Source organism: Phaenicophaeus curvirostris, chromosome Z (assembly GCF_032191515.1).
Source record: "Phaenicophaeus curvirostris isolate KB17595 chromosome Z, BPBGC_Pcur_1.0, whole genome shotgun sequence".
NCBI classification, from domain to species: domain Eukaryota; kingdom Metazoa; phylum Chordata; class Aves; order Cuculiformes; family Cuculidae; genus Phaenicophaeus; species Phaenicophaeus curvirostris.
This window is the reverse complement of record NC_091431.1, coordinates 6,041,363-6,067,826: the sequence shown is the minus strand read 5'-3', so window position 1 is coordinate 6,067,826 and position 26,464 is coordinate 6,041,363. Positions and strand designations below refer to the sequence as shown.

At 38.0% G+C, this 26,464-nt stretch overlaps 1 protein-coding gene across 1 annotated transcript in view; it reads left to right on the top strand.

Annotated features, from left to right (window-relative positions):
* Positions 1-23,711, top strand: part of UGCG (UDP-glucose ceramide glucosyltransferase) — a 28,889-nt gene extending 5,178 nt beyond the window's left edge. Inside the window, exons 2-9 of the mRNA XM_069880593.1 lie at positions 12,686-12,827; positions 15,365-15,467; positions 16,351-16,452; positions 16,846-16,958; positions 18,720-18,898; positions 19,310-19,396; positions 19,787-19,976; positions 21,288-23,711. Of these exons, the coding sequence (XP_069736694.1) occupies positions 12,686-12,827; positions 15,365-15,467; positions 16,351-16,452; positions 16,846-16,958; positions 18,720-18,898; positions 19,310-19,396; positions 19,787-19,976; positions 21,288-21,458 (1,087 nt within the window). The 3' untranslated portion in view covers positions 21,459-23,711. The remainder of the gene's footprint in view (positions 1-12,685; positions 12,828-15,364; positions 15,468-16,350; positions 16,453-16,845; positions 16,959-18,719; positions 18,899-19,309; positions 19,397-19,786; positions 19,977-21,287) is intronic.
* The last annotated feature ends 2,753 nt before the right edge of the window (positions 23,712-26,464 follow it).

The following is a 26,464-nucleotide window of genomic DNA, read 5'->3' as shown; positions in this document are numbered from 1 at the left end:
GTACTGGAATTTCTCCAGGGAGTAGCTGGGACATGTCTGGCACATGCCGAATGCTGCATCTGTTCTTGGATTTGTCTTCAATCCTTAGCTGAATCCTTATTGTACTTGAGCCATTTACACTGAAATATTCCATGTAGTTTGTTTACCTCAGGGTGAAAAATTTTTCCAGTTACAGAGTTGCTGAGAAGTTTGATATAAAATGTTGGTAACTTTAACGATAGATTATTGCCTGTGATCTTGTATGCGTGGAACAGGGAATGGGTTAAACTCGTGATCTGCATTAGCAGTATCTTTCTGCAAAGGTTCTTAGAGAGTTATAAGGAGGCAAAAAGGAACTTTGATGTTTGACCACAAACTGGGATGCAGGAGAAGCATGGATAGTTATCTGACTTATCTGAGACTTATGTTTGATCTTGGGTTAAATTATCTTCCTGCTCTTTCTCTGAGTAGCCTTCTATCAAATAGCTTGTGTATTGAGGAGGAATCCTACTTAATGCAGAAACCTTAAGGTACTTGCTGTGAGAGTCACATCCATGCAACTTGACCAGTTGATTTTACTCAGCAAGTGAATGGCAGTGTTGTAGCAGAGGCAGATCTGAAGAACAGCAATTCTAAGACATGAAGTCAAGAGCAGTTGACTCGGGAGAAGCACAAGAAAATGTCAGTGTATGGGGCCATACAAGTGGCTGAGACTTTTCGAACAACTTGGAGGCAGGAAGGAGTCAATTTTTTGACAGGCATTTCCAGACTGTAGCACGCAGATTTCCCTCACAAAAATCTGAGTGCTTAAGGCTGGAAATGCCTGGTGAGGGCTCAGTTCCAAACCCCTGCTCAAGGCTGGATCAGGTTTCAGTAGTTTGCCTTATGTACAGTGCGTAGATAGGATAATGAGAGCTCACTAAAGGGATGCTTAGGTTGAGATGCAGAAAATCATCAGTGGTCAGTGCTGAAGCCAGTAATGTTTGACGTCTTCACTGACCTGGAGGATGGGACATACCAGCAAGTTTCTTGATGGTACAGAATTGAGGCGAGCAGCTGATGCCCCAGGTGGTTGTGCTGTGTCCAGAGGGACCCAAGCAGGCTGGAGAAATGGTCTGACAAGAACCTCAGCCACGGAAAATGCCAAATCCTGCACTTGGTAGGAATAACTCTCTCCATATGCAGTGTTGGGACTGACTGGCTAGAAAGCAGCGTGGCAGAGGAGGACCTGGGAGTGCTAATGGACACCAATATGACTGTGAACAGCAGTGTGGCTCTGGTGGCAAAGAACGCCAACAGCCTGCCAGCAGTCCGCTTGGGATGTTGAGGAAGGTGATCCATGTTCCCTACATAGCTCCAGTAAGGCTATGTGTGGAGTGCAGTGCAGAGTTTTGGGCTCCCCAGTATGGGACACATGTCAGAGCAAGTCTGCCTTAGGGCTTTTGAGATGATGGTGGGACTGCAGCATCTGATGTACAAGGAGGGACTGAGAACTATGACTGTTAAACTTGGAGGCGGCTTGGAGGGTATCCCATCAATGTTTGTAAATACGTGATTTTTGTGAGAGTTGGGGGGGTGTGAGAAAGATGGGGTGGGATTCTTTTCAGTGGTGTCCAGTGACAAGATGAGGGGCAACAAGCATAAATTCAAATGAAATAATTTTAATTTTAAACAAAAGATTATTTTCATGGTTGAACGCTGGAACAGGCTTTCCAGAGAGGGGGAGGCTCTGGCTTTGGAGACAGGAAGAGCTGACTGGATGCTCCTGAGCATCCTACTCTAACCCCACCTCGAGCTAAAGCTGGGGTAGGTGATCTCTGTGGTTCTGTGATTTTGTGAAAGATGACATCCTTGTTGCTGCCTGTGCTATTGGGATAGGACTAGCAATAAGATGAGAGGAAATGACCTTAGGTTGCACCAAGGGAGGTTTAGTCTGGATGTTAGGAAAACTTCTTCACTGAAAGGGTTGTCCAGCATTGGAACAGGCTTCCTGGGGAAGTGGTTTAGTCACCATTCCTGGAGGTATTCAGAAGACGAGTAGTTGTGTAGCACTTGTGGACATGGTTTAGTGGTGGACTGGACAGTTAGGTTTACAGTTGGACTTGATGGCCTTAAGGGTATTTTGCAACCTAACCAGTTCTATGGTTATGGAGTGATCCACTCAGAAGGAGGTTGTGTGGAGGATGTAAGGTGTGTGTGTTGTTTATTTTAACGAGTTGAAATTTACCTGGTGCTGTGTAGTCACGAGACTTAACTTGAGGTAATCCTTCTGGGAAGACCTGGAGAAAGCAGGAGTTACATTTTGAGTTGCACTGAGGTGGTGGTTGAATGTTTCTGTATTACAATATTACTAATCAGGGAAAGCAAAACAGTGCAGAACCAGAAATCTGAGAGTGATAGAGAACATTTAATGTTGAAGACACTTTTTTAGTAGTGTGAGTCATGAAGACAAGATACAGGCTATAAACCTTGGGCTGATAGTGGTAGAAGCAGCTCTGAACATGAATGATTTAACAGAATGCAAGCAACAAAAGCCTAGATTAAAGATTATCTAGGGCAGATTTAAAGAATAATTGTGGCAGACTGGGGAGTATGCTTACATTGAGAGGAGGGAAGATGGTGAAATAGATGGAACAACTGGGCTTTAAAAGATGCCACATATGTTTAAGTGGTTGGTGTGGAAGAAAGTAGGAAACTGCAAAACTTAAGAGGATGTAGGATGGGAATGAAATGGGTGGGATTACTGAAGCAAGTGGAGCTCATGGAGGGCAAAATGGATCCAGCCTTGTGTCTCATCTGGAGAGGAAGATGCTGAACAGTGGGATAGGGAAGAATATGATCTCTTTGTCAGCTTTTGCCAAGGTCATGAAGATTTTAAACAAGTTGCCATAAAGGCATTACTTTTGATTAAGGTGGGTGAGTAGAGTGGTAGGTGATATCAAGTGACTTCAGAAATTAGTTTGTGAAATTTCTGTCAGAACTGCCCTCTGGCATGCTAAATATGTAACCAGTTTTAGTGGTTTACTAGAACACCCTACAGTATTTGTCCATTGCTCCCTAGAAGTTGCATAATGTCAAATAGTAGTGTCAGACTTCACTGGGATTTTTACCTTTTATTTTAACTGAAATGAGATTCTGATGTACTTGATCTTCAGGAAATGCAAAACCTATATTATGGCTTAAAAAAAAATTACTAATTACTTTAAGAAATATTTCGCTATAGATTAAAGAAAAAGATTTCATTTTGCTAATTGCAAGGTGAATAGTTTCATGTTCTTTTGAATATGTTGCTTTTAATAATAGTTGATGAAGACCTATGCCAGACTATACTTTCTCATAACTGGCCTGGGTTTCATACCTTGAGTCAAATTCTTAGTAGTGTGCATAAATGAAGTGATAAGTTGTCCTTCAAAGAAGTAAGGTAAAAGCACATTAACAAGTGTGGACAAGGAGCTGAAGTGAAGCATTGTGCTAAGTGAAAGATTAGGACTATCTTGGCAGTGATACTTTCTGCTTTGGAATTGCATTTCTTAAAGCAATTTTTTAACACTTGGTGCTTCTAGTGGGCCAATCATTTTTCATTAAAATGGGATAACTAGTAACATATCTTCACCAATTTGTGCTGGTAGTTGGTTTGGTCTGGTTTAGACCACTTGAAGTGTTGTCCCCTTCTTCAGAAACACCTCTTTGAAAAGTGAAGTCTGTTTCTTTGGCTTTTTTGTTTCCCTTGGTAGGGCTCATTTCAGCTTTGTCAGCAGTACAGTCCACAAGAAGGAATCTGTAAATGAAGTTTGACATTCATATTTATATTGTTTGCAAGTGTCCCATTTTTATTAAGTGTTTGCCTTGACGTCTTGGTTCAATATGCCTATGTACAGTAATATCTCCCTGGGTGACTGTTGCTTTGGTTTGACAATGCATAGTGTGCCAGCCTTCATTATGAAGAAGAAAAAAAAATATTTCTTTACACACGTGCACAACTTCTTAGAATAATCAAGCTACATAAAATTATATTTCAGTCAGTGTACTGAGGTGTTGTCGAGGAGATATCCTAAGCACTTTATACTAAAATACTTTGCTTTTTGGCTAGAGTAAACATGCATTTTTCTTACTGGAATAAATTTCTGAGTTAAAAAGAAGTGGAAATCTTTCAGATTCATCTCTTTCATGACAACATATATTTGAACTGTTGAATGTAATTATTAACATGACTAGCAACTAGAAAGTGAGAAGCTTTCAGCCTTGGAGATCTCTAGGGTGGGCTAGGGGGGAGGAGGGAGCAGACAGGATTGTCAGGCTGCAGGAATCAGGGGGTGAGGTGAGGTGGTGGTGGAGTCTATTTGCTGCTTTTTAGCCTGCCTGCTATACTGACTGCACAATATGACGTGATACAGTGTGTGATTATTAATAGTGTCAAGGGTCATACCTGTTAACCTCTTGAAATACCAATGAGGGGTTTAAAAATTAAGAAACTCTACACTTCCTTTTAAGTATTTTTGAGATGATACATGTTTCATAACAGCATTTCTGAGCAGTTTTTTTTGTGTAGATTGTGTAGTGGTGAGGGAAGTAAATTTTTTTTTTGAGGTTATATGAACCAAATGTTGTGTAGTGTGCTTTTTTATAGAGAAGACGTGAAATTTACCAAGTTAGTTTTTCTGGTGTGTCTGTTAGAAACATTTAAAAAATGCTGTTCTGACATGCTGTCAAATACGGTGTTACTTTAACATTTTCTTTGGAAGGTTTTTTTATAATTGCTTTCTTAAGTTCCTGTTGTTCCTTATAGGAGTTTCATACAAGCTTTCCAAGGCATTGTCAGTGTAATGGTAGTGGGACTGTCTCATTGGCTGTTGTGCAGTCCAGACAAGATTTACAGCTCTTGTTATTGCCCCACTTGGGGTAATCTCACCTGGGGACTGTGTGTTCCAACTTGTGTGAACTGGTGCTTGAGTAAGGTTTCTGTTTCAGTGGAAACACCAGTTTTGCTGTTTTGTATTCTGGAAACACTTGCAGATGAGTTAATTAAATAAGAAATGGCTGGTCATCCACTGGAAATTAAGAAAAAAATATTGATATGGTATCTTTTTATAATTTGTTATTGTAGTTTCAGAATAGTCACTAACAGTTCTGTTATTGGCAGGTAAATGTTTTGGAAGCCTTTAGGGAGAAGAAACTCAAAATTGATGGGTGGCACAGACCTTTGGCACAAAGGTAGCAGTAAGGAGCAGATTGGGGTCTGTAGGAATCATATTATCTAATGTTTAGCAAATGATGTTATTTAAACTGGTGCCTTTTGGAATTAATAGGGCTGAGCTATTTTAACCCTATGGATTTGCAAAATAAAAGTCAGGCAAACAGACTTGAATAGTCTCATGGTACAAATAGTCTGAGATGCTGTTTTAAAAGATTCCATTCTTAACACTGAGGGGTTGATCCTGTACTGAAAGCTCTCTTGTGTGGCTGGTTTATCTGGCACAGAGTTACTGCTTTTATAAATAAAATACAAATCATGTTGGATGCTATTCTCTGAAGTTGCATAATGCCTGTGGCAAGGAGTGTGTATCAAAAAGCATTTCTGTTTTTGTGCCTCAGTGGCTCTTATTTTTGTTGCTCTAATGGGTAGTCCAAGTCCCCTCCCCTGCATCCTTCTGAACGTTTCGGCCATTCTGCTAATCTGCCTTTAGTGAGCATGTGCCTAAGTGGTGACTCAGATCAGCAAGCTAGCTTTTTCTATGGGATAGTTCTCTGTTTGATCAGCAGGCTGATCCAATTTATCTTGTGGCGCTGACTGCTTTACAGCCGTCGGTAGGCTGGTGGTGTGGGAACGCAGAAACAGGGAATGCATTGCTATTTTGGTGGCAGCCTGCGGACAGACTACAAGTCAAAACTGTGTGTTCATTTTAATGCTTAGTATGATCCAGTAATGGCTGTATTACAGGAAAATGGCTGTGTTTTGTTTTTTTGTTTTAAAGCACACTTCATTTCACCTTGCTGAACTCTTAACTGTCTAGAATTGGGACTGTAAAAGGGTTCCCATTGCTTCAGGTTTAACTAAATGTATTGTATGGGATCCTTTTTTTCTCTTCTATTGTGCAAGTGTAGGGGCAGGGAAGGGAGTAGGAGACTAATTTATAGATTAAAAAAAAGGAGTGTTTGCGAGTTTTAAGTTGAGGTCTATAGTATTGGCTACTTCTTCCTGAAAGGTGACATTTTTTCTTACTTAAAACTTTTTAAAGCATGTTTGGGAGTTTGAAGTTCCATGTCCTCTTTTAAAAAAAGACTGTCAAGTTTCAGATTGCAAAAGTCACATTCAGTTGATGCAACAACATTTGGAAGGTGCTTCTTAAAGAATTTCAGCCAGTTTAGATATGCAAAATATCAAGTAGCAATAGGGAAGATTTCTGCTGTCCTGCCTTCTGTGATTTTATTTGCTTTTAGTAGGCATTGGTTGAAATACTACTTCCCAAAACTGGAAGAGCAAATTGATGTTTGTTTTGTGAGAACAATTATCTTACAAAAAACTAGTGATCATGGTCTAAGTTCTTTCTTACTTAACTCTGTCTCAAGACCTTTAATTTTACTTTCATGGTGGAAAGGCTTTGACTTTGGAGCTTGCTTTTTAAAATTGTATTTTAAGTTGCTCCCTTTTCTCTCTGCTATCCATTGTGATTTCAGTGTATTACATTCTGAGATCCTTCTTTTGTCTGTGGGGTGTGTATAGTACAGGCAAAAATGCACATTGAAAGTGAATGAATTGTTTGGTCTGCCTTCCACCCTCAACTGGCATGTGATAAAGCACTAACCAACTGCAACAGGCTTTTTTAAGATAAACTTTTGGTAAGCAAATAGTATGATTAATTTTTTTGTTTTCAGTGTTTTCTCTTCTGGCAGACAGCCACAAGAGTTCTGTACTACAAAGTGAGCACCTGAATCTTACCCCCATTTCCTTCTTTCAGACTTGTCTACTTCCTTCTATCTCAGAGAATTTTATCAAGGCCAAGTGAAATGTTAATTGTTTTTAACTACAATTGTTGTTATACTTAGTGACATCAGGGTTTCCTCTTAAGTCCTTTCCACCTGTTCTCAGCTGTGTATTTATGCTTCTCCCTGTTGTTGGGTCTGACGCTTGTGTAACTGTTAGGTTGGTAAGTGGGTGGATTGACTTGCCGTGTGTCCATATGGCTGTTGTATCTGATGCAAGCAAGTGGCAAGAGTAGAGGATGGGGTAGGCTGCCTACTGGGGACGCTAGTTGGCTGGTGGGATGGGTTGACCCCAGTCTGCAGCCAAGGAAAGCTGTCTAACCAACACTTTTCAATGGGGTGATGTCTTCTTTTCAGACAAGAGAGGTAGAATGGTGGCATGCCTTAAGTAGTACCTCAAGAGTCACTTGTGAACACTGGCATTATTTTCTGTAGGTAATTAGTTAGCTGTTTCTGGCTGGCAAGGGCAGGGAGCAAGCTATAGGGGAGTGAATGCTGTAAGGGAAAACTATTGCGGAGCTGGTTATGGACGAGTTTCAGGGAACTGGCCCTAATCCATGTGTACATTTCTAGAGGAAGGTAGTGTGCCATTGATGCTTTCTTGACACCAGTTGTCTTCAGACTCCATTGTGAGTCAACTTTAGGCTGCTTGTCCCTGGGTAGCTCGTCTATTTTGGAAGTCTTTTGAAGCCTGAGGAGGAAGGAGACCCTGTTCTTCCTCTGCATTACCTTGGCAACACGTTCTTAGCCACTCTCTTGAACATGCTCTGGATCTTCTTGCAGCCTTCCTTACAGCACAATAAGTCTAATTTGGCAGCAGACATTCTGAAATGGGAGGGAAAAAGCCAGATTTAACTTCCTGTTAAGAGAGTGACTGATGTAGGGTTAAAGGGGCATTGATAGTAGCACGATGTCTTGTTTGGCTTGTGTTGATGGGAGCACAGAGGTGAAGGAACACAGGGATCTTTGCTGCTAGTGAAGCTGCATGATCATCTTGCTACGTCCTTTCAAACTGAATGCTTGCCAAGTTAAACTGATGGAATGCTAACGTTACCTATGGGGTAGTAGTCACGTGGTGATTTAAGTATCTCAGCTAGGTCACTGTGGGACCAAATGTCAGCACCACTGAGAAGCTTATGTTCCAGAAAGAGGGGAAAGGAGGAAGGAGGTAGTGCCTATCAGCAGTAGCCTCTAGTTATACTGGTTTAGCTGTGTTATGAAGCTCCACTCCAGGGGGAAAAAGTTTGAGAACAGGATCAAGGTGTTCAGTTCTTGGTTTAAGAATATTCTGTCAACTTGCTAGGAGGCCTGTGGCCCTAGGTGATGTTGGTTTCTTGAATTGTTTTGCAATTTTCAATCTATCTGAAGTCTAGGAGGTCCTTAAAAAGGTGTAGTAGTGTAGCAGGGCATTTTAATGCTCAGTGGTATGCCCAAGTGCTCAAATCTGGATAGAGCAGTAGGAGGAATAAGGACTTGATCATAGTATGCTACTCGGGCTTCTGCAGAGTCCTCCTGTGCTCCTGTCTGACCCCGTGCCCAGGTGTGCTGTTTTGCTTCCTGCGGTGGTGGACCGGAGCTGTGACAAAGGCTGCTCATGCAGATCCCATCCCTCCTGCCTTCACAGGCAGGCAAGAACTTGCACCATGGGTCACAAGCCAAGCACTATCTTGAATTTAAGACATTGATATATATATAAATATATATACACATATACGTATAAATAAAATCTTATTCCATCTATAAATAGACAATTATGCATGTATTTTTATATATAGAAGTACAGTCTATATAAAGTCATTTTGTTTACTTAATTGTAAATTGGTCAGGTGGGTGTATGAAAAGTTACTGCTGTGAAATACTGAAACTTACTTGTTAATTACTAATGTGGAATTGTCTTTATACTGTTACTTAATGTGGTAGGATTTAAAATGGGCTAATATTGGTCTTTGTGAAGCGAGGGTGCTGTTAATCCTTGTATGAATTTGGGGGTTGTCTGCCATACTTGAACTCCTCCATTCTTTCTTTGAGTTGTAAGAAGGATTAAGTTGCTGATGGATAGCCACTTCCATTGTTTCTTCTGTGCATAAAGATGTTTGGAAACTTTTTAACATAAGGTATATATAAAAAGTAAGGAAGGTAGGAGGAGCTCATCCATTTTACATTTCCATGACTGGAAGAAGGGTAATCTTATATTTGCTCTGTTCAAGCAAGGATATCCTGTCTGTTACTCCATAGCAGATGGGCACTACACGAACACCTGAGTGAGATGGTTCATTCACTGATGTGAAAGCGAACTGGGGAGGAGGGGGAGTGTGTAAATTCGGAAAACAAAACAGCCCCTTTCATAAGTTATGATTGGCTTGCCTATCTTTGTCTTGTGGAACCGTAGCCTTGAAGGGATGTCTTCAGTGCTTCCTGCATATTTTTAATACTGGCTTGTAATATTTAAGTATCTGTACGTTGCAAATTTCTGACCCAAGGATTACTTACCTCCCCCAGTAGATAATTCTTTAAAGAGCTGCTGAAGGAAGGTTGAAACGAGTAAATAGTGTTTAGTTTTTTCAGCAACTTTTAAAAGGCATATGTTACTATCTCAGCTGAGAGACTGAACAATCTGTCTACTGTAGCAAGATTTTTTTGGCTAAAGTAATTTCCTGCCCTTCATGAGGTGGGGGGAGAAAGCGTAGTCTTGGCCTTTAAAAAAAAAATTGTTGCTCAGTTCCATACAGATTAGCAAGAATTTGTGTAGGAAGCTGGGCAGTGATAACTCAGTAGCCTGGATTTTGTCATTGGAAATCTAGATAGCAGTTGCCACTGGGTTAATCGTCATCTCACGGAGCCAATAATATAGAATAGTTGAACTATAGCTCCTGACACCATTATGAATCCTGCTGTTTTTTACTTTCCCTGCCTATGTGTACCAGCATTGGAATTCTTAGGAGGAGTTCCAGTTTCACTACCTAGGGATTGCAGGCTAATCCATCTAACATATGTAGGTGCATAAGTGCTCATAGGTAACCTGGCTAGTGATTTTTCATGCACTGGATCTGAAAATGCCTTTAAATAGTGGTCTGCCAGCATCTGTTTGAGCTCGAAGTTGTTATACATGCCTTGGTGTACTGTTTTTCTGTAGCTTATTGCAGTAGGCAGGGGTAGAAAAAAGTGCATTGACTAAGTACACCTGTATGGTCAATGTTTAACTGCTTTGGGCTACTTTGAGTGCATAATAATCTGTATTTTATATGTGATAGAAACATTGTGAAAGGATTGTTTTCCTTTATAATTTTGAACTCTTAAGTGTCTTACATGTTCCATGGTAATGCAGACAACTGATCACACAACCTCTCTGAGAGCTGAACCACTTGAGAACTGAACTTTGTGTGAAAAGCACATGTTTGCAGTCAGAAATACCAACTTACTGCTTCATTTTACCTGTAGTTTGGAGACTGTGGTTCATGTTCTGTAACACAACTTGGTTTAGAACAAATCTGCATCAATCATATTTAGTGTTTAAATTTGGTCTATTATTTAGACTTAGATATTAAATGTTACCTTTAAACAGTTGTAATGACTGATGCCTTTCTCTTGTGGTGGTAGGCTTTTCAATTGTAACTTTTAAATTCTTCAGAATGTGCCACTTCACAAATAATCCTCAGTGTAAAATGATCTGGTTTTCTGTTAATTTGCCTGTTGCTTCATAGAGTAACAGAGCATTGCAATTACTGGCATGGAAATTGCTTTACCTTAGTGTCACAATACCATAGTGCTTTCAGGATGACAGGCTGCCACTTTTGTGCGGCATTATGAATAGAATATGAACTGGAGTCTTATTTTTAAGATAACATGCTAAAGTGAGTCTTGCCATACTGAGCCAAACTCTGTCAAAAGTCTCAGTGTATGGTGTTACATAGCTGAGTAGATCCTGATAATGCTGCGTACCTCATTTGCATGTTTTCCAAGGTTTCCCCCTTGCATTGTGTGTAGGCTTTTCTTTATGTAATTCAATCACCTGCATAATCCTGTGTGTTGTAATATGATGACTTGTAATATTCTGCAGTTTTATCACTTGATGCTTTATGACAGTCCTGCCTCAAGTCTGTCTTCATCCTTTCTCACCTTAGCTTTTCACCTTTTTCCATTTATTCTGCCACTTCCTTCTGTTATTTCCTCTTCATCAAGGCCTTTACGCCTGTACAAAGCTATGTGCATTGCTACAGTCTCTTCTAAATGCAGTCTGTTTTTTCTCTTGTTTTATCTACATCTTGTTCCTCTTGGTCAAAGTTGCATTCTTGAGATCTCTGTTCTTACTGGCACTACACCCCTTATTTGCTGCTACGCTTGTGGAAATTGGTAAGGAGGTCTTTCTCTTTAGTAGTTATCTGAACTATTGCTTTTCATACTGGTCTGACTGTCTCTTGGATGTTAATTGCTCAGCAAGACTCTCTTTACCTTCAGGGTTGGGCTCAATAACAATACAAGGACATAATCTGCCTTGTCCTTCTGTGTTTTCAGTGAGCATAGTGTTTATTCACTGTAACAGCACTATGCACCTGGTGTCCAGCTGCAAACCTGCCTAAAAGGAGCATGGGGGTGGGGAGTGACGGGCTGATGAAGTAACACCTGTAAGGATGTCACTGTCCCTCTTCAGGCGATAATTCTAGAGAACTACTGGAATCTCTTCTCTTGGTGGAGCTCCTTCTGAGTTCAGTAACTTCACTTGGTCAGGCACATTGTTCAGGAGCATGTTTCCTAGTAACTTTACTTTTTTTTTTTCTGTTTAACCAGCATGAAGCACGTTATGAAGCAAACATTCCCATTTTTATTTTTTTTGAGGTAGCATCTTGTGAATGTTAAAGCATGAACGTCTTAACTTAAGAATTTATAGTATGTGCTGCAATAGAAGTCTTTCAGTGAGACTGTGATGTGTTGGAGAACTACAGTATGTAGTATATATGCTAATTTGCAAATTTTAAGTTTCAGCAAATAGTATTTCTTCAGTTACTTGAATTATATATATATATTTATGTGTTGCAGATTTGATTGTATACTAGCCCATCAGACTTGCAGAGTTTAACGTTGCATTTATTCACAAAGGAGCATAGGATTAAACTTTCATGTTGCGGAGTTGTGACATGATCATCAATTTACTTGGTATATTCATTGCTGAAATACTTGTTACTGGAACTATGTTCAGTTAATTCATGCTTCTGACCCAGCCTGATGTCCAGTTTCTCAGAGTTTTGTACTGATTGATCCTTATCCTTTTCTTGGAGGTGATTGTTAACAAATTGATCAGCAAGATCAACTGTTGCCTCTGTGCTTTTGTTTAGCATAATTTAATGTCCTTTTTACAGTAGATTTTTTTTTCCTGATTATGATACTATGAGTTTTAATGCTGTGAAGGAAGGCAGAACCATCTTGTTCTCTGTGCAGTTTGGAAAAGGTAATATCCTATCACTCAAAATGTGTAGTGCAAAATGCATTAATCTGAGTTGTCCAATATGTTGAATAAGGTTGAATTTAACCTACATACAATGCTACAGGGTTTTTACACGTTGTCTCTAGCATATCAGCTATCAGATACAAAACCAGCCTTTTTCTACAGGCAAAACTATTTTTTTTTCAGTAGTTTTTAACTCCCAAGCTTCCTTAGTTCTGACTGTTTTGAATGACATTATCTAGCATATATTCTTTATATGGTGATAAGTGTTCTTTCTCCTTGCAGACGCCTCCATCTCAATAAGAAAGCCACAGACAAACAGCCATATAGCAAGCTTCCTGGTGTTTCACTTCTAAAGCCGTTAAAAGGTGTGGATCCTAACCTGATCAACAACTTAGAAACCTTCTTTGAACTGGATTATCCAAAAGTATGTATACTATTTAGTCTCTCCTCCCACTCCATGTGTCCAGAAGTCATATCAGGAGCTTGGCCTAGAATTATGTACTTGATTTGTCTTGGATTGTTCTTCCTTCCACAGCAAATGCATAATAATACATTTTACATGCAGCAAAAAAACTTATTGTTTTTTAAAAAGCTGTCTGTAAAGAAACACAACCAAGGGTTATGGACGATACGCGTATGCTCTACATTTCACTAAGATTTGTTTAATGATTATTTTCATATTGTGGTGTTTATAGCAATATGGAAAGGTAATCTATGTAAGATCACTTGAGAGGCCAAACACCTTCCCCCATTAGCTATGTCTCCGTAACAGATCTCTAAAAGAGAACACTTGGCAGACAGCCTGTAACCTTTTGGTGGTTCTTATTGATGGCTGTACCTCACCAGTTGTCGGTAGGTGGGATAATCTTCAAGCCATTTGTCAGTGTTGGGAAACACATGGTTAATAAAAGCTTACATCTGCTGTTAACCACTGTTTGACTTTGTAATATGAGTGATAAGTAATGCAAGCGATAAGTGTGTCAGATGCTGTCCTTGCTCTAAGGAGCTTACAACTTAAAAGGAGAAATCTGCAAATGCTTGCTGTATTGTTTACTTCTTGGTGTATACTCCTATGGATGGAAGGACTACATCTTCTACTGCACACCTCCTGAATTCTAACACTTGCAATTGACTTTTAAATAAAACTTTTCTTAGTTCTTTTTGAAACTGCTTCTTACGCTGCTACTTCAGTTGTAAGAGGTCAAAGGTATGTGTAAGCTGTACAGCGAGTTTCCTTTGTGTTCTGACCAAGAGCTTTTGAACTCACTTCTAAGTAGGCAAGATAAGACAAACAAAATACTCGCCATTTGGAACTCATTAAAAGTTGGATAATTCTTCTGTAATGAAGTTTAGGGCCTTTTCAAAAGCTTCAGGCATGAATATTTCAATCCTTGGGCTTAACAAAAGTGCATTGAAGATTAAGTGTGACCAAGATAAGTTTAAAGCATACTTAAGGCATGCTGTGTATGCCAGTGTTGCAAACAGTGCAAAGAAACTGCAGCAATATCTTAAGCTGTTTTATGACTCTAAATGTCGAAACATTATACAGATGGCATATTTGACTACAAATAGAATTTGAGAGTTCAGAAAAACAGTTATGCTGGATCTGTCTCTGAGAGATAGTCTTGACCCTTACTTCTGATAACTGATGTATGTGGGTGGCAAACGAGTGTTGCTACTCCACAGAAATCTGAATTTCGGATAACAATGCTGACAATAATATTTTTCTCAAGAGTGAAAGTGGAGGTATGAAGGCTTCAGTTTATAGGGGCACAAATCATACGGTAAAGCAAGACCTGTTTGAAAACTCTTATGTGCAATAACTACAAAAATACTTAATTTAAGACATTAAACCACAAAAACCTGAATAGTAATATTGCCTGGTATTCAAAATTCAGATGTCCAGGAAAAAATTATGAGGAAAGAGTAATCTTAAACTTGCTCCAGTGAAGCTGAGTTCAACCTGCAGTGATACTGATTCTCTGATAGTGTTCTGTGATGCTCCATGTGTGAAATAATGTCTTGTATACAAGTCAGTTATGCGGCTTTTGAACTGTAGGAATTACATTTCATTTTTATTAGTGAACAGTTCTTAACCTACTATGCCCATCATAATTTTGGCAGAAATATTCATGTTATGTCCAAATGAACCAGTTTCTAATGTTAATGTAGATAAGCGTCCTTTGTATTTCCCCTGCTTTAGTCATACAATTTGCAGTTATTTACTTTTGTTACTTAATATGAAGGCCACTGTGAATTTTTGTTTTCAGATACTGGAGTGTCAGTGTCTGCTGTTAATGCAGAAACAAATACCTCTGTCAAAGTGTGAAAAACTGTCTCAATGTTTAGTTAATATGCTGCTTCCTCACTTGCTGTCTGTAGCTTATGTATAACAAGCATGTAGTTTGATTGCTGAAACAGCTACAGTTTTCCCTTACCTCCTGTTGATTTTTCTAACCATAATTCTATTAATGGAGGAAATACATATAGTTTACATACATATACAAGTTCCTGAGTTTAGCTTTATTATATAATTCAGTGTAAGTATGCTGGTCTCCATGGGTTGTCTTTTAACTATGTATCTACAAAGTAAAGGAAAGAAGTTGTTGTTCAGAAGTATGTATCATTCCTTTATTTTGTGTACTGCAATTTCATTGAATATAAGATTGAATTGATAATTTTTATGTGAACAAAAATAAAGTGAAAGTAAAAATTTTGATGTTTCTCAGTACAGGAGTTTATTGGGATATGGACTTGATTCTTTTTGTCACAATTACATGATTGTGCTTTAAGATATAGTTTTATTTAGCTGTAGGAAAAAAAAAACGGGTTTTATTTTTAATTCTGTAGTAGTGCTTCTAATTTTTACTTGGTATACTCTTAAGCTTTATTCCCTGGACATTATTAAGCGTGTGTATGTGTAAATACATACATGTGTGTATACATTTTTGTTTTAACTAGTATGAAGTACTGCTCTGTGTACAAGATCATGATGATCCAGCTGTTGATGTGTGTAAAAAGCTCCTTGGCAAATACCCCAATGTTGATGCTAGACTGTTCATAGGTAAGTGGTGCGACTTGAAGGTGGGACTCTTACTTGTAGCATGTTTTTAGATCTTCAACTCCGTATACAGTATTCTAAAACAAATAGTTGTCTTGTTTAGCCCATGTTGGTTCTGTAGTTTAGTCTTCTCTTTTGGGTCAAGAGGTTAAGTTTGTAGTCGTAATCGGTGACATTAGTCAAAAAATCTCCTAGAGGGAATGATTTATGCAACCCCTACAACTTTTCCTTCTAAATATGACATACTGTAGTTCAAATACTGTCTTTGTAGTGAACTTGAAGTGCTGGAAGTGTCTTGGAGTTGTGGCTGTTTTTGAGCTTGAGGTCCTGCAACAATCCATTTTCATGAGCTTAGATTATAGGGCTCTTTCTTCATTTTGCATTTGAATTAGAGGAGAGTAGGAGAGAACTAGGTAGAGTACATCATAACTTTTTTCTCTGACATGAAACAAGCCGAATCATGTCTGTCAGTTAGGAGCAAAGGACTTCATTCTGCTCCTTTTTTTGTTTTGTTTTGTTTTTTCTGGAATTGCTCTGTAGATTATATATGGTCATAATATGCAGCCTGAAGAAATAGGAGAGTATTTACATTACAAAATGTACTGCCCTTTAAATTAACCTTAACCTTTACATTTATCTTGTTACCCTGTAATTTTGAGGACATGTTTAAATATTTTTGCCCCTTTTAAATTCTCTGTGTAGTTTTAGTAATATCTAAAATATGAGTGAAAGAATACTTAATTTAAATCTTTTATATGAAAGTGGACTTGAAGAATTCCTGGGTAAACATTTACTGTTCTTCAGTTAATATGACTATTTTGGATCTTGAGTCTGAATTCTAAAAAAACCCCGTGCATTATTTGTGTATGATGTTTGTATTTTTCAGGTGGCAAGAAGGTTGGCATCAACCCCAAGATTAACAACTTAATGCCTGGCTATGAAGTTGCCAAATATGATCTCATATGGATTTGTGATAGTGGAATCAGAGGTAGGTGTGTGTGTGTTGTAATGTGCTGATGGTTATATTGCGCTTAATCCTTGTAGGCAAGCAATTGCTGGAGATTATTCATACTCTGTCCAAAGAGAAATGTAAGTTTAAAATCTACAAAAAAATATTTTCATGGTATAAAAATGCTTCATCTCTAATTTGAGGTGAAAATCACATTTAAAAATAGTATTCAAATCATTCCCATTGCATTTGTTAACAATAATGATTAGCATCTTCTTCATAATTACATTGCTGAAAATTTGTTGCCCCAAAATACTGTGCATCAAAGTACATATACTCTTGATATTGGTAATAGAATGAGAATTAGTGTCTCCATGAAATAGTTTGTTAATGACAGAATTGCTCAATAAACTCTTTTCATTTATCACTTAGTAACGCCAGACACACTGACAGATATGGCAAGTCAAATGACTGAAAAAGTAGGGTTGGTCCATGGGCTTCCCTATGTTGCAGACAGACAAGGTTTTGCTGCTACCCTTGAACAGGTGAGAGCAATATTGGATATTTTTTTCTTTTTGGTAGATTTGCTGACTAAAAGTAGTATAGTGACTCTTGTACCTTTGAGTGAAGAAATGTTTATTTTCAGCTGCGGTCACACTTCAGACTATCAGGGGTAGCTTAAATGCTCCAAATGCTTCTGTGGTGTTCTGAAGATTGAATATTTAAGTTTACAATACAAACAGTAAAGATTACAGGATGAAAATGATGGATTTTATTTGAAAATTTATTAAAACTGACAAACTTTCTACTGCTTAGTCAGAAAGGACCATTAATTCTGTTTTGAAGTCTGAATGAAAGAACACAGAAATGGCCATGACAGGTCAGTGATGTTCAGTTCTCGCAGTATCTTATTTCCAGCAGAGATTATAAGCAGAGCCTTTGAGGGAGGTAGAATATGAGGCATACCCTGTTTTGCTGTAATACTGTTTCAGCTGAGACTTCCTGAGAAGGAAGTAGACTCCTATATTTACTAATCAACATATTGATACGTTAGTAAGAAGAGATTCCTTACACTAACTTTTCTTTCTTTCTTTCTTTGCGTCCATATGGATTTTGAACATATAACTATCTTTACTAGGAAGTTCCATAGATCTGTTACAGGAACCATGGCCTTGTTTGCTCTGGCTCTTGTTCTTCTATAACATTATTTCATATCTCCTAATGCTTCTTTTTGAAGATGAAGTGAACAGTTTATTTCTATCCAACATCTTCGTATCACTCATTCTGTCCTATTCTCCCCACTTCTTTTTTCTCAGAAAGTTCTCTTTCGTAGAATTGAAGAGGTTGAGTTTTCTTGTTTGTTCTTTGTGTCTCAGACATGTAATTTAATCAATTATCTTTTTTTTTTTCCATTCTAAAGTGGCAAGCATAAGGTATTTTGGACCCTACGCTGATTAATGTGTGTCAAATGCAGAAATGTGAGATGAGAAAATGCAGTGAAATTCAATACTCCTTTACATGTAGAGAGGGCAGCTCACGTGACTTCTGTGACGCAAAGTCTGACTTTGCTTTTTACGCAAGGACCTATAGCACAAAGCTCTTTGTACTGCTGTGAGCTAAAGTAGCAAGAATTGTCACTCCTGCTAGATTCCTGAAAGAACTTTTTACTTCCAGATCCAGTAGACAGCAAGATGATCGTGCCTTTCTTGAGTGAATTGAGACCAGTGTGAAGGTCTTCGGAGGAACAGTAATGAGACTTAGGTCCTCATCCCCACAATAAGGACACTCAGAGCTTGAAGTTACTGAATCTAGTAGAAAGACTCACTCACAACCTGATTTTTTTTTATGCTGTTTATTTTTGCAAGTATATTAAGGAAACATTCCCCCTAAGAACATGTATGCATTAATGCAGTTAATCTTTACAAGAGGAAGGAGTTGGTATGTGTCAGCTATCACAGAATGATATATTAGTCCTAGTGGTTAGTCAGTCACTTAATGGATTTTTAAATGTATGTATTCCTTGAGAACAACATCAATGTGTTAGAAATCAAATACCAAATGAAATCCTGGTTGTGGATTTTAAACCTGCTTATAGATTTGCAAAAATGCAGTCACATACCACTACTACATGTCTCAGATTTGGTGACAGACTATGTTTCTTATATTGGTGGTAAAGATGACAATGTCACAACTGGCCACATCTAGCACTTTTTTACCCTCCAAACATTTTTGGAGAAGAAGTTGTCGGTAAGTAGTACTTGCATAGATAAATACAGAGTTTTGAAAGCCTAATCTTGTTTTGGCAGGTTTATTTTGGAACTTCGCATCCCAGGTCATATATTTCAGCCAACTTAACCGGCTTTAAGTGTGTAACAGGAATGTCGTGCTTGATGAGGAAGGATGTCTTGGACCAAGCCGGAGGACTGATAGCTTTTGCACAGTATATTGCTGAAGATTACTTTATGGCCAAGGCTATAGCTGACCGGTAAGATGACTCTAAAGTAAGCTTATTCTTTGAAGTACAGTTTAAATAATTTTTGCGGTACCGTCTGTAAGTGTAGGTATTCAGGTCAGCTTCACATGTATACAGCAAACATGCTTATGACATGGGCTTTGTTTTATTAGTATAGAGTTTTAGAAAGAATTAAGCCATATTATTATCGATACCTTTAGAAAAATGTTTGAGAACTTGGTTTAATTATTAATCAAGTGACATTTGCTCTTTTCCAATGTAGGCATTTGATAAAACACACTTTGTTTTCTTATACCCATTGTAATAACATGGCACGTATGCCAAAAACTTATCAAACCTACTAAAATTCCACAGTTTGCTCTCCATTTGTTTTTTGCATCTCTTATTTGCATGTTTTTTATAATAATAAATCCATTTTTTCAGGGGCTGGAAATTTGCAATGGCCACACAAGTTGCAATGCAAAACTCTGGTTCATATTCTATTTCTCAGTTTCAGTCCAGAATGATCAGGTAAAATTTTAATGTTTGCTTCCTTTCCTATTCATCCCTGTCACCTGCTTCTGATGTGGATAACCTAATAATGAGAGGGAATACATTTTCCAAGCTAATTTGATGTAACATCCAGAATGCAATGCACAGCTTGATGCATGCTTCTTGTTAGTATTTAGAGAGAGGAACTGACGTTCTGCTGAAGTGTGACAGAAAAAAACCAAAATTCTCCTTTATTACCTTTTAGATGCTATGTGCAGTGTCTTTGAAAGGAAGAAATTTTGCAGTATTTTATTTGGAGGCATTAATTAAATGAGCTTAAACTAACATTGTCAGAAAAGACCATGATGACTTGATGAGACAGGTTATACAGAATAATGCATAATAAGAACTGATTTCTTTATTTTCTAGGTGGGCAAAACTGCGAATTAATATGTTGCCTGCAACAATAATTTGTGAGCCCATCTCTGAGTGCTTTGTTGCCAGTTTAGTTATTGGATGGGCAGCACATCATGTGTTTAGATGGGATATAATGGTGTTTTTCATGTGTCACTGCTTGGCGTGGTTTATATTTGACTATATTCAACTAAAAGGTGTTCAGGTACGTAGCTTTATTTCCTTTGGGGTTTATTAAAGGTACTAGTTCCATCTACTTCAGCAAAAAGCTGAGCCTAATTACAACGACAGAATTTTCTTGACATCAGGGAGATAACAGGTCAAAGCTGCTACTTCTTAGCTTTACAGCTTCAGTTATAGTAACACAAAAAGGAGTAAGTTTGCTTGATTGTAATTTCATTTTCATATGCCCCTGCCTCTGCCTTGGCTCTGAAAGTCTGCATATCTGTCCTCTCAGTCTTTACTTTTCCAGTCTGCTCTACCTAGGCATATCCAGAAATGTTAAGCTTTTTAACTGTTCAAGAGCAGCAGCTTTGTGGGATTGTGTTTTTTTTCTTTTATCTTAGTTGTCGCTTTGTCATGTATTTATTGAAGTGTATATGTACTTTTAAGTACATTTTTCACTATTTTAGCAGTAAGAGACTTGCAGGAGCTATAGCCTACTTCTAGTGATGGGAAGACTTTTTAGAAGTGAGGCCTCAAGCCTTTGAGATAAAGATATCAATCAGAAAAGCGTATGTTCAGTTAATGTTGTGGGAACTACTTAGGCTACTTTCTGCCATAACTGTATTCCATCCAAAACTGATCCATAATTATATGTTCAAACTTAACAAATTTTTATCATACTGAATAATACTCTAGTAGTCTTAACACATACTTGAAACAAATAATAATAATGTTAGGCCTTGTGTTGATTCTGTAGGACTCCAGAAGTTTAACAGTCATGTCTCTGATTGCTCTTCTCGCCATGCACAGCATGTAGAATAGCTTTGTGCCTACTCTTGCTCTTCTGAAGCCTTTTTGATTTCCAGCTCTGTGTTTAGTTGGATATTGTCAAAGAAGCAGAAAACATAGAGGCTGTAAGTTTTTTTTCATAGTCCTACCTTTCCTGTGCAATAGGTCAAAGACTGATGTATCTGAATTACACTCCTCTGGGAATGTGCAGGATCGTTCTGTCTAGATGTTCTGCAGTCTGTAGCAAAACCCCAGTATCTGATTGAATAGTTTATAAAGCTTCAAAGAGAAAAAAAGTGAAATTATAACGTTTCCTTGCCTTTTGCTCTGCCTACAAGTCTCTTCAAATGTGGGCCATTCTGCCAAGTTCCTCATGTTTAGTACGGGTGATTTTTTTTAACAGGAAAATGCTCTTGGCTCATAAAAACACGCTGCTGATATGTAAATCTGTGTAATAACCTTTAGAAGAGACTTACCTCTAACAAAAATGTTTTAAATTACTTGAAAATTCCTTTTGAATAATCAATATGTTTAAATACTTGGGTTTTTTTTCAATTCCTAGGGTGGTGCTCTGTGTTTTTCAAAACTTGATTACGCAGTAGCTTGGTTCATCAGAGAATCCATGACGATTTATATTTTCCTATCTGCTCTATGGGACCCCACTATTAGCTGGAGGACAGGACGCTACAGATTACGTTGTGGAGGCACTGCAGAAGAAATTCTTGATGTATAGCCGCAGCTTTGTAACGTTGAATGTTAAAAAGGAGGGATGGAAGTAAAAGTATTATAAATTGTTTATATAAATACTTTTAAGAAAATCTACCTTCAGTAGTTTTATTACTTGTTTGTTTTGGAATCTGTTCTTTAATTTATTTTTGCATGGCACTTGCATCTGTGAAAATACATCTGTAATCTTGGCCAAATGGTACCTTGCTCCTATGTACAAATAGAAACGGAGAGAATTGGTCCTGACATCTACTTTCTATAAGAGTGCTCTGCAGTAAACTTTACTTTTTAAAAAGGTATCGTCCCGGATATGAACAGCTTCTTACTCCATGGTGTGATAGCCTAGCAAATCCAGCATTCACATAGCTGTTTTCCAGCTGGATTGTGCAAGGCTGTACCTAGTAAAATTAAAAGTACGGCTGATTTCTGTTTTCTCCCACTAAATTGAACTAGTAACACGACCTTGGGAAAGAAGCTCTTAAATGCTTTATGCCTACCTCTTGTAGTTACTGCAGAACAAAATGAATGGAAAGGTAAAAATGCTTTGCAAAAACAAACTAAAGTAAAGCTGGAGTCTTCTGTTTATATGTACATAAGAAATACTTCAGTCATTGCAATGAACCAAAAGTGGACTCAGTTTGATAGAATACGTTGGAAGAAGTTACTAGTCAGGCATGTATTGTGGGCATCTTTTGGCCAATTCTGATCTGGTTCTGTCTCGAACCTTGTTTAGCACTGTGCTGTAACTAGCCAACCTGGTCCCCTTCAGTATTTCCATCCTTTTTAAGGGGTGTCTGTTTTTCCCTGTGAGTGAATGCTTTGATAGGGGGATGTCTGTGTGTGTGTGAGGGGACATAGTAGGGGATAGAAGGGAGCAGAAATAAATTTCAGACATTTCACATGAGCTATTTTCTTACAATGTCTTAAGAATGTAATTTCATGATGCAGATATTTACTAACTTTTTAAAGTGAACGTACATACCTATACTAGTCATTATAATGAAGTATTCAATTGCAGTAGATATTGTGAATATAAAAAGGGACAGGTGAGTTTGCTGTTACTGATTAAAACTGTAATCTTCATTTAAATATCAAACTAAGTCTACTCTCGGCTTTTTGCTTTCTACTGTTAGTCTAGCCTTTAAATTGGACTTTTGTATTCCTGTGGTATGAATAAAAACTAGATTATAATGCATGCTGTGTTCCCCCCCACCTCTGCTCCCTGTAGCTTTGTTTCCAACCTCGTTGTAAGACTTCCTAATTTGTGGTGAACTGGACTTGTTTTCTTTGAACGCTTTTTAGTTAAAACACAGCAAAGCTAGAAAGGGATGTTGCATTAGCCTTTTGTTTTCATAAATGTATTTATGCTGCTTTACTTTTTCTTCTGATGGAATAGCATATTGTCACCATGAATCTGAGCTGCTAATTACAAGGCTAATGCCAACAAAGCAGCTTTAAAAGTTGGATTATAACGTGTAGCGTATTAGCAATAATGCCATATATTTATAAAAATGGACATTTTTATCTTACTGAGCCATTCCTTTACCTGTCATATGCTACACAAATGTAATGTGTATGTATGTGTTGTAAAACATACTCTGGGCCAAAATGCTTTATCCACCTTAATATCTTTTTGCCTTATACCATGGAACTCCTTTTAATGGGCATTTCTGTATGAACAAAGGCTTTTGATCCATGCTTCATTCTTTTCATGTGAATCGGGAAGAAGTGCTTCTCCTGAGGAAGGCTGCATACTGAAAACTAGTCTAGTTGTGACCCACAAACATTCTGGTTTTAATATTGTTTTTTACATGGTTGAATTTTGCTGACAAATATTTGTATCTTTGTTTCATGAAGTTTGATGCCATTCATTGCGCTGCTAAAGTGAAGCTTAGCTTGGAACTTAGCTGTATGCTGATTTCTATGCAGGCAATGGAACAGAACCAAAAAAAAAGGCTGAACAGACTTCATTTGAAAATATAGATGGGGATAATGGCCTAACAGGTGCCATCTTTGGTCACAAAAATAAAGCTTCACTTAAGCAAATAGTTTCATTTAGATATTGTTCAGTTGATTATGAAATTGAAACCAACTGTCAAATGTTGTAGAAGATGCTGCAACAGAACTTATAAAAGTTTAAAATGGCTAATGTAAAGTTGTATTGATCTACAGTTGTGTAGAATACACCATGTTTATTTAAAACCATTGTCTTGTTTTTTCTTTTATTTAAAAATAAATTTTGAATACAATCTCTTTGGAATACAGGGGGGTTCTGCCATTTGTTCAGTGTTGCTGTAGCATGACAGCTTTAAGCATTTATGATCACTTTACTAGATTTGATTTCTAATTGACCTTCACAGCAGTAAACGGATGTGCCTTTCTTTTCAGAAAGAAAAGAAAGGTCCTTTACACCTGGACCATCTGGTTTGGATTTTGTATTTTGCTGATATATAAGGTATATATAAGCCTAATTAATTTTGAGTTATCATTAGTTTTTCAGAATAACTTTAGTATTGAAAAACTTAACAACTGAACACATTATTGTATCTAGTCACCCTAGATCAATATTTTAGAGATGTGTTTCTTTGCCAAAAAACATGTTAAAACTGAGAGGCGGTGTTCATACTTTGCTTTGAGTTATTCAATCAAGAAAACACTGTGCTTGGTCTGTTATCTGACTGTGCTTTTTTCTTATCTCTTCCTTAACGGTCATTAAGCTCTAGGCTTAATAAGAGACTGTGTGTATAATTGTTGGACTCTGGAAGGCATGGCCGAAATACCACTGAAATAACTTGAAAATTACTTACGGAAACTTAAGTAATCCTGAGTGTGTTTTGTGCTTGGTACGTTTGCAGCCACAGAGAACAAGACCTTAAGTTGCCTTTCCTGAGTCCTATTATTTTCCTGCCTACTACTAAGTAATGTTTCATTTTATTGTGTGCTTTCAAATGAAAACTTTCCCACTTGAATGCTTTTAATTGCTTGACTCTTGTCTCCTGATACTGGCTGCTCACTACCTGCATTTCCTCTCAATCTGTTTTGTCAGCTGCACAAGTTTGCATCTACCTCCCTCCTCATTCATCCTAAAGGCTTCTTCTGATCCTCACATGGTAGTTCCAATTGTCTAATTTTAAGGTGGGTTTGAGCTTCCATTCATTCTTAGATTGAACTTGTCCCAAAACAGCTGGGACATTAGGTCTCCTTAGCCTTAATAGCCAGAATTAAATTTTTTAATGGCAATGGATAAACTTTTTATAGTTATACAAAGTTACTTGAGCTTAAACACTTTCTAGGCTCATCTAAATAATAACACTCCAAAGAGAGGACAGCAGTGCATGGAATGGTGGTAATTTCAAACTTAATCCGTCTTTTGGGTCTGAAAATACACAAGCTGAAGTTTCTAGCTGATAGTTAAATTATACTGTGTGGGTTCATTACTTGGATACTGAGAACGAATAAAGATGGTGTTGTAGCTCTTCAAATAAACTTAAGTTCAGTGACAGAACTGCCCTGTAACAATACCTGCTGCATATCTGGGCTAATGAGAACTTCCCTCAGTCATCACCTTCATGTTGGCTTTGGAGAAGGCAGGTATGATTCCTGCCTTAGTGTTGCAGAACTGCTTTGTAACTCAAATTGGTGATCTGCGATGTGCTCTTAACAAACAAAATCAAACAGCCCCACAAATATATGCCACCCCAGAAACGCCATTGAATCAAACTTCACCAGTATAGTGTATCCTGTAGGTCCTGAGCATTTAAAGTCAGACTGCTTTAAAGGTCATTGCCTCTTCTGCATTGCATAAACAAATTTTCATTGTGGGCTGTCATGCAATTTAGCATAAGTGATAATTGTTACGGTTAAATCCCCAGTATTCTGCTTTCACTGATTATTTGCCTGGTCCTGGGAGCTTGAACTTTTTCATTAATTAAGTACTTCAGGCCAGGTTAGCCGCTGCCATGTTTGTGCTAGAGTCTGGTTACCTGTTTCATTTAGAAAGTTGCTGCTGACTGGATTGCAAATCTTTGAAAAGGTTTCTTTTTTTGTAGCAGTTTCTACTGACAGCTGGCTCTGTTTTCAGTTGTAAGTCCTACATACATATTAGTGTCCAGTTCTCCCTTCAAATCTATCTTGTTCACCCATAAGCAAACCAGCCAGTCTTGTGGATCTGAAGGCCTTGTCAATATTCAGCAGTAATTTTGCAAGATTACATCCAGTATTTCCTTTTCAAAAGCAGTTTTAGGTTAGTGTCTTGTAAACGTTCTAGCTATGCTGAAACCCACAGTCTGTATACAGAAAGAAGATGCTTAACTAATTTTTTCAGTGAAAGATTTGTGATGCCTATCTCCACGCTAACCTTAGGTTAAAATAACTGAACTAAGACTGTAGAAAAAGAGAAGTAGTATTTCTAATACTCTCCAACATAGCTTTTGGAGTGCTTTAATTTTTAAATTCTCATCAAACCAAGATCTACTGATGTCTGGTTTGAGCTTCTGTTGAGAGTATCTTCTGCTTCTTGATCTTAATCAGCTCTCAGTATTTTCACCTAAATGTTGGCTTGACCCTAGATGATCTATTAAAAGGTACAAGCCAGACAGCTTGCAATGGAAGTCTGTAGCCTGCTGCTTGTTTGTATCATCCCTCCATGCATTCCCTGCTCCAGTTCTTTTTCCCTGTCACTGACAGGAAGGGCTTCAGCCAAATCCATGTGCCAGCTGGAATTAGTGGTCAATTTATACGTGGCCAGCTTGTGGGTGAATGGGAGAGGTCAGGCTTGTGTGCCTGTGTAAGAAGCTGGTTAGCTCACTGGGAGCATGAAACAGGAGCTGTCAAAAGCAATCTCTTCACTGGTCTTTGATGTGAAGTGAGTTATTATTTTTGACTTGGGCTTTGTATCCTCTGGGCCTGTGTTAAACTTGGATCAGAGGGTTGCAGTGAGCTCAAATTAATCTAAAACTCTGCTAGTCTTCCTCCCCCACCCTTTACTGTGTGATGAGTAACTTTTCTAAGGCT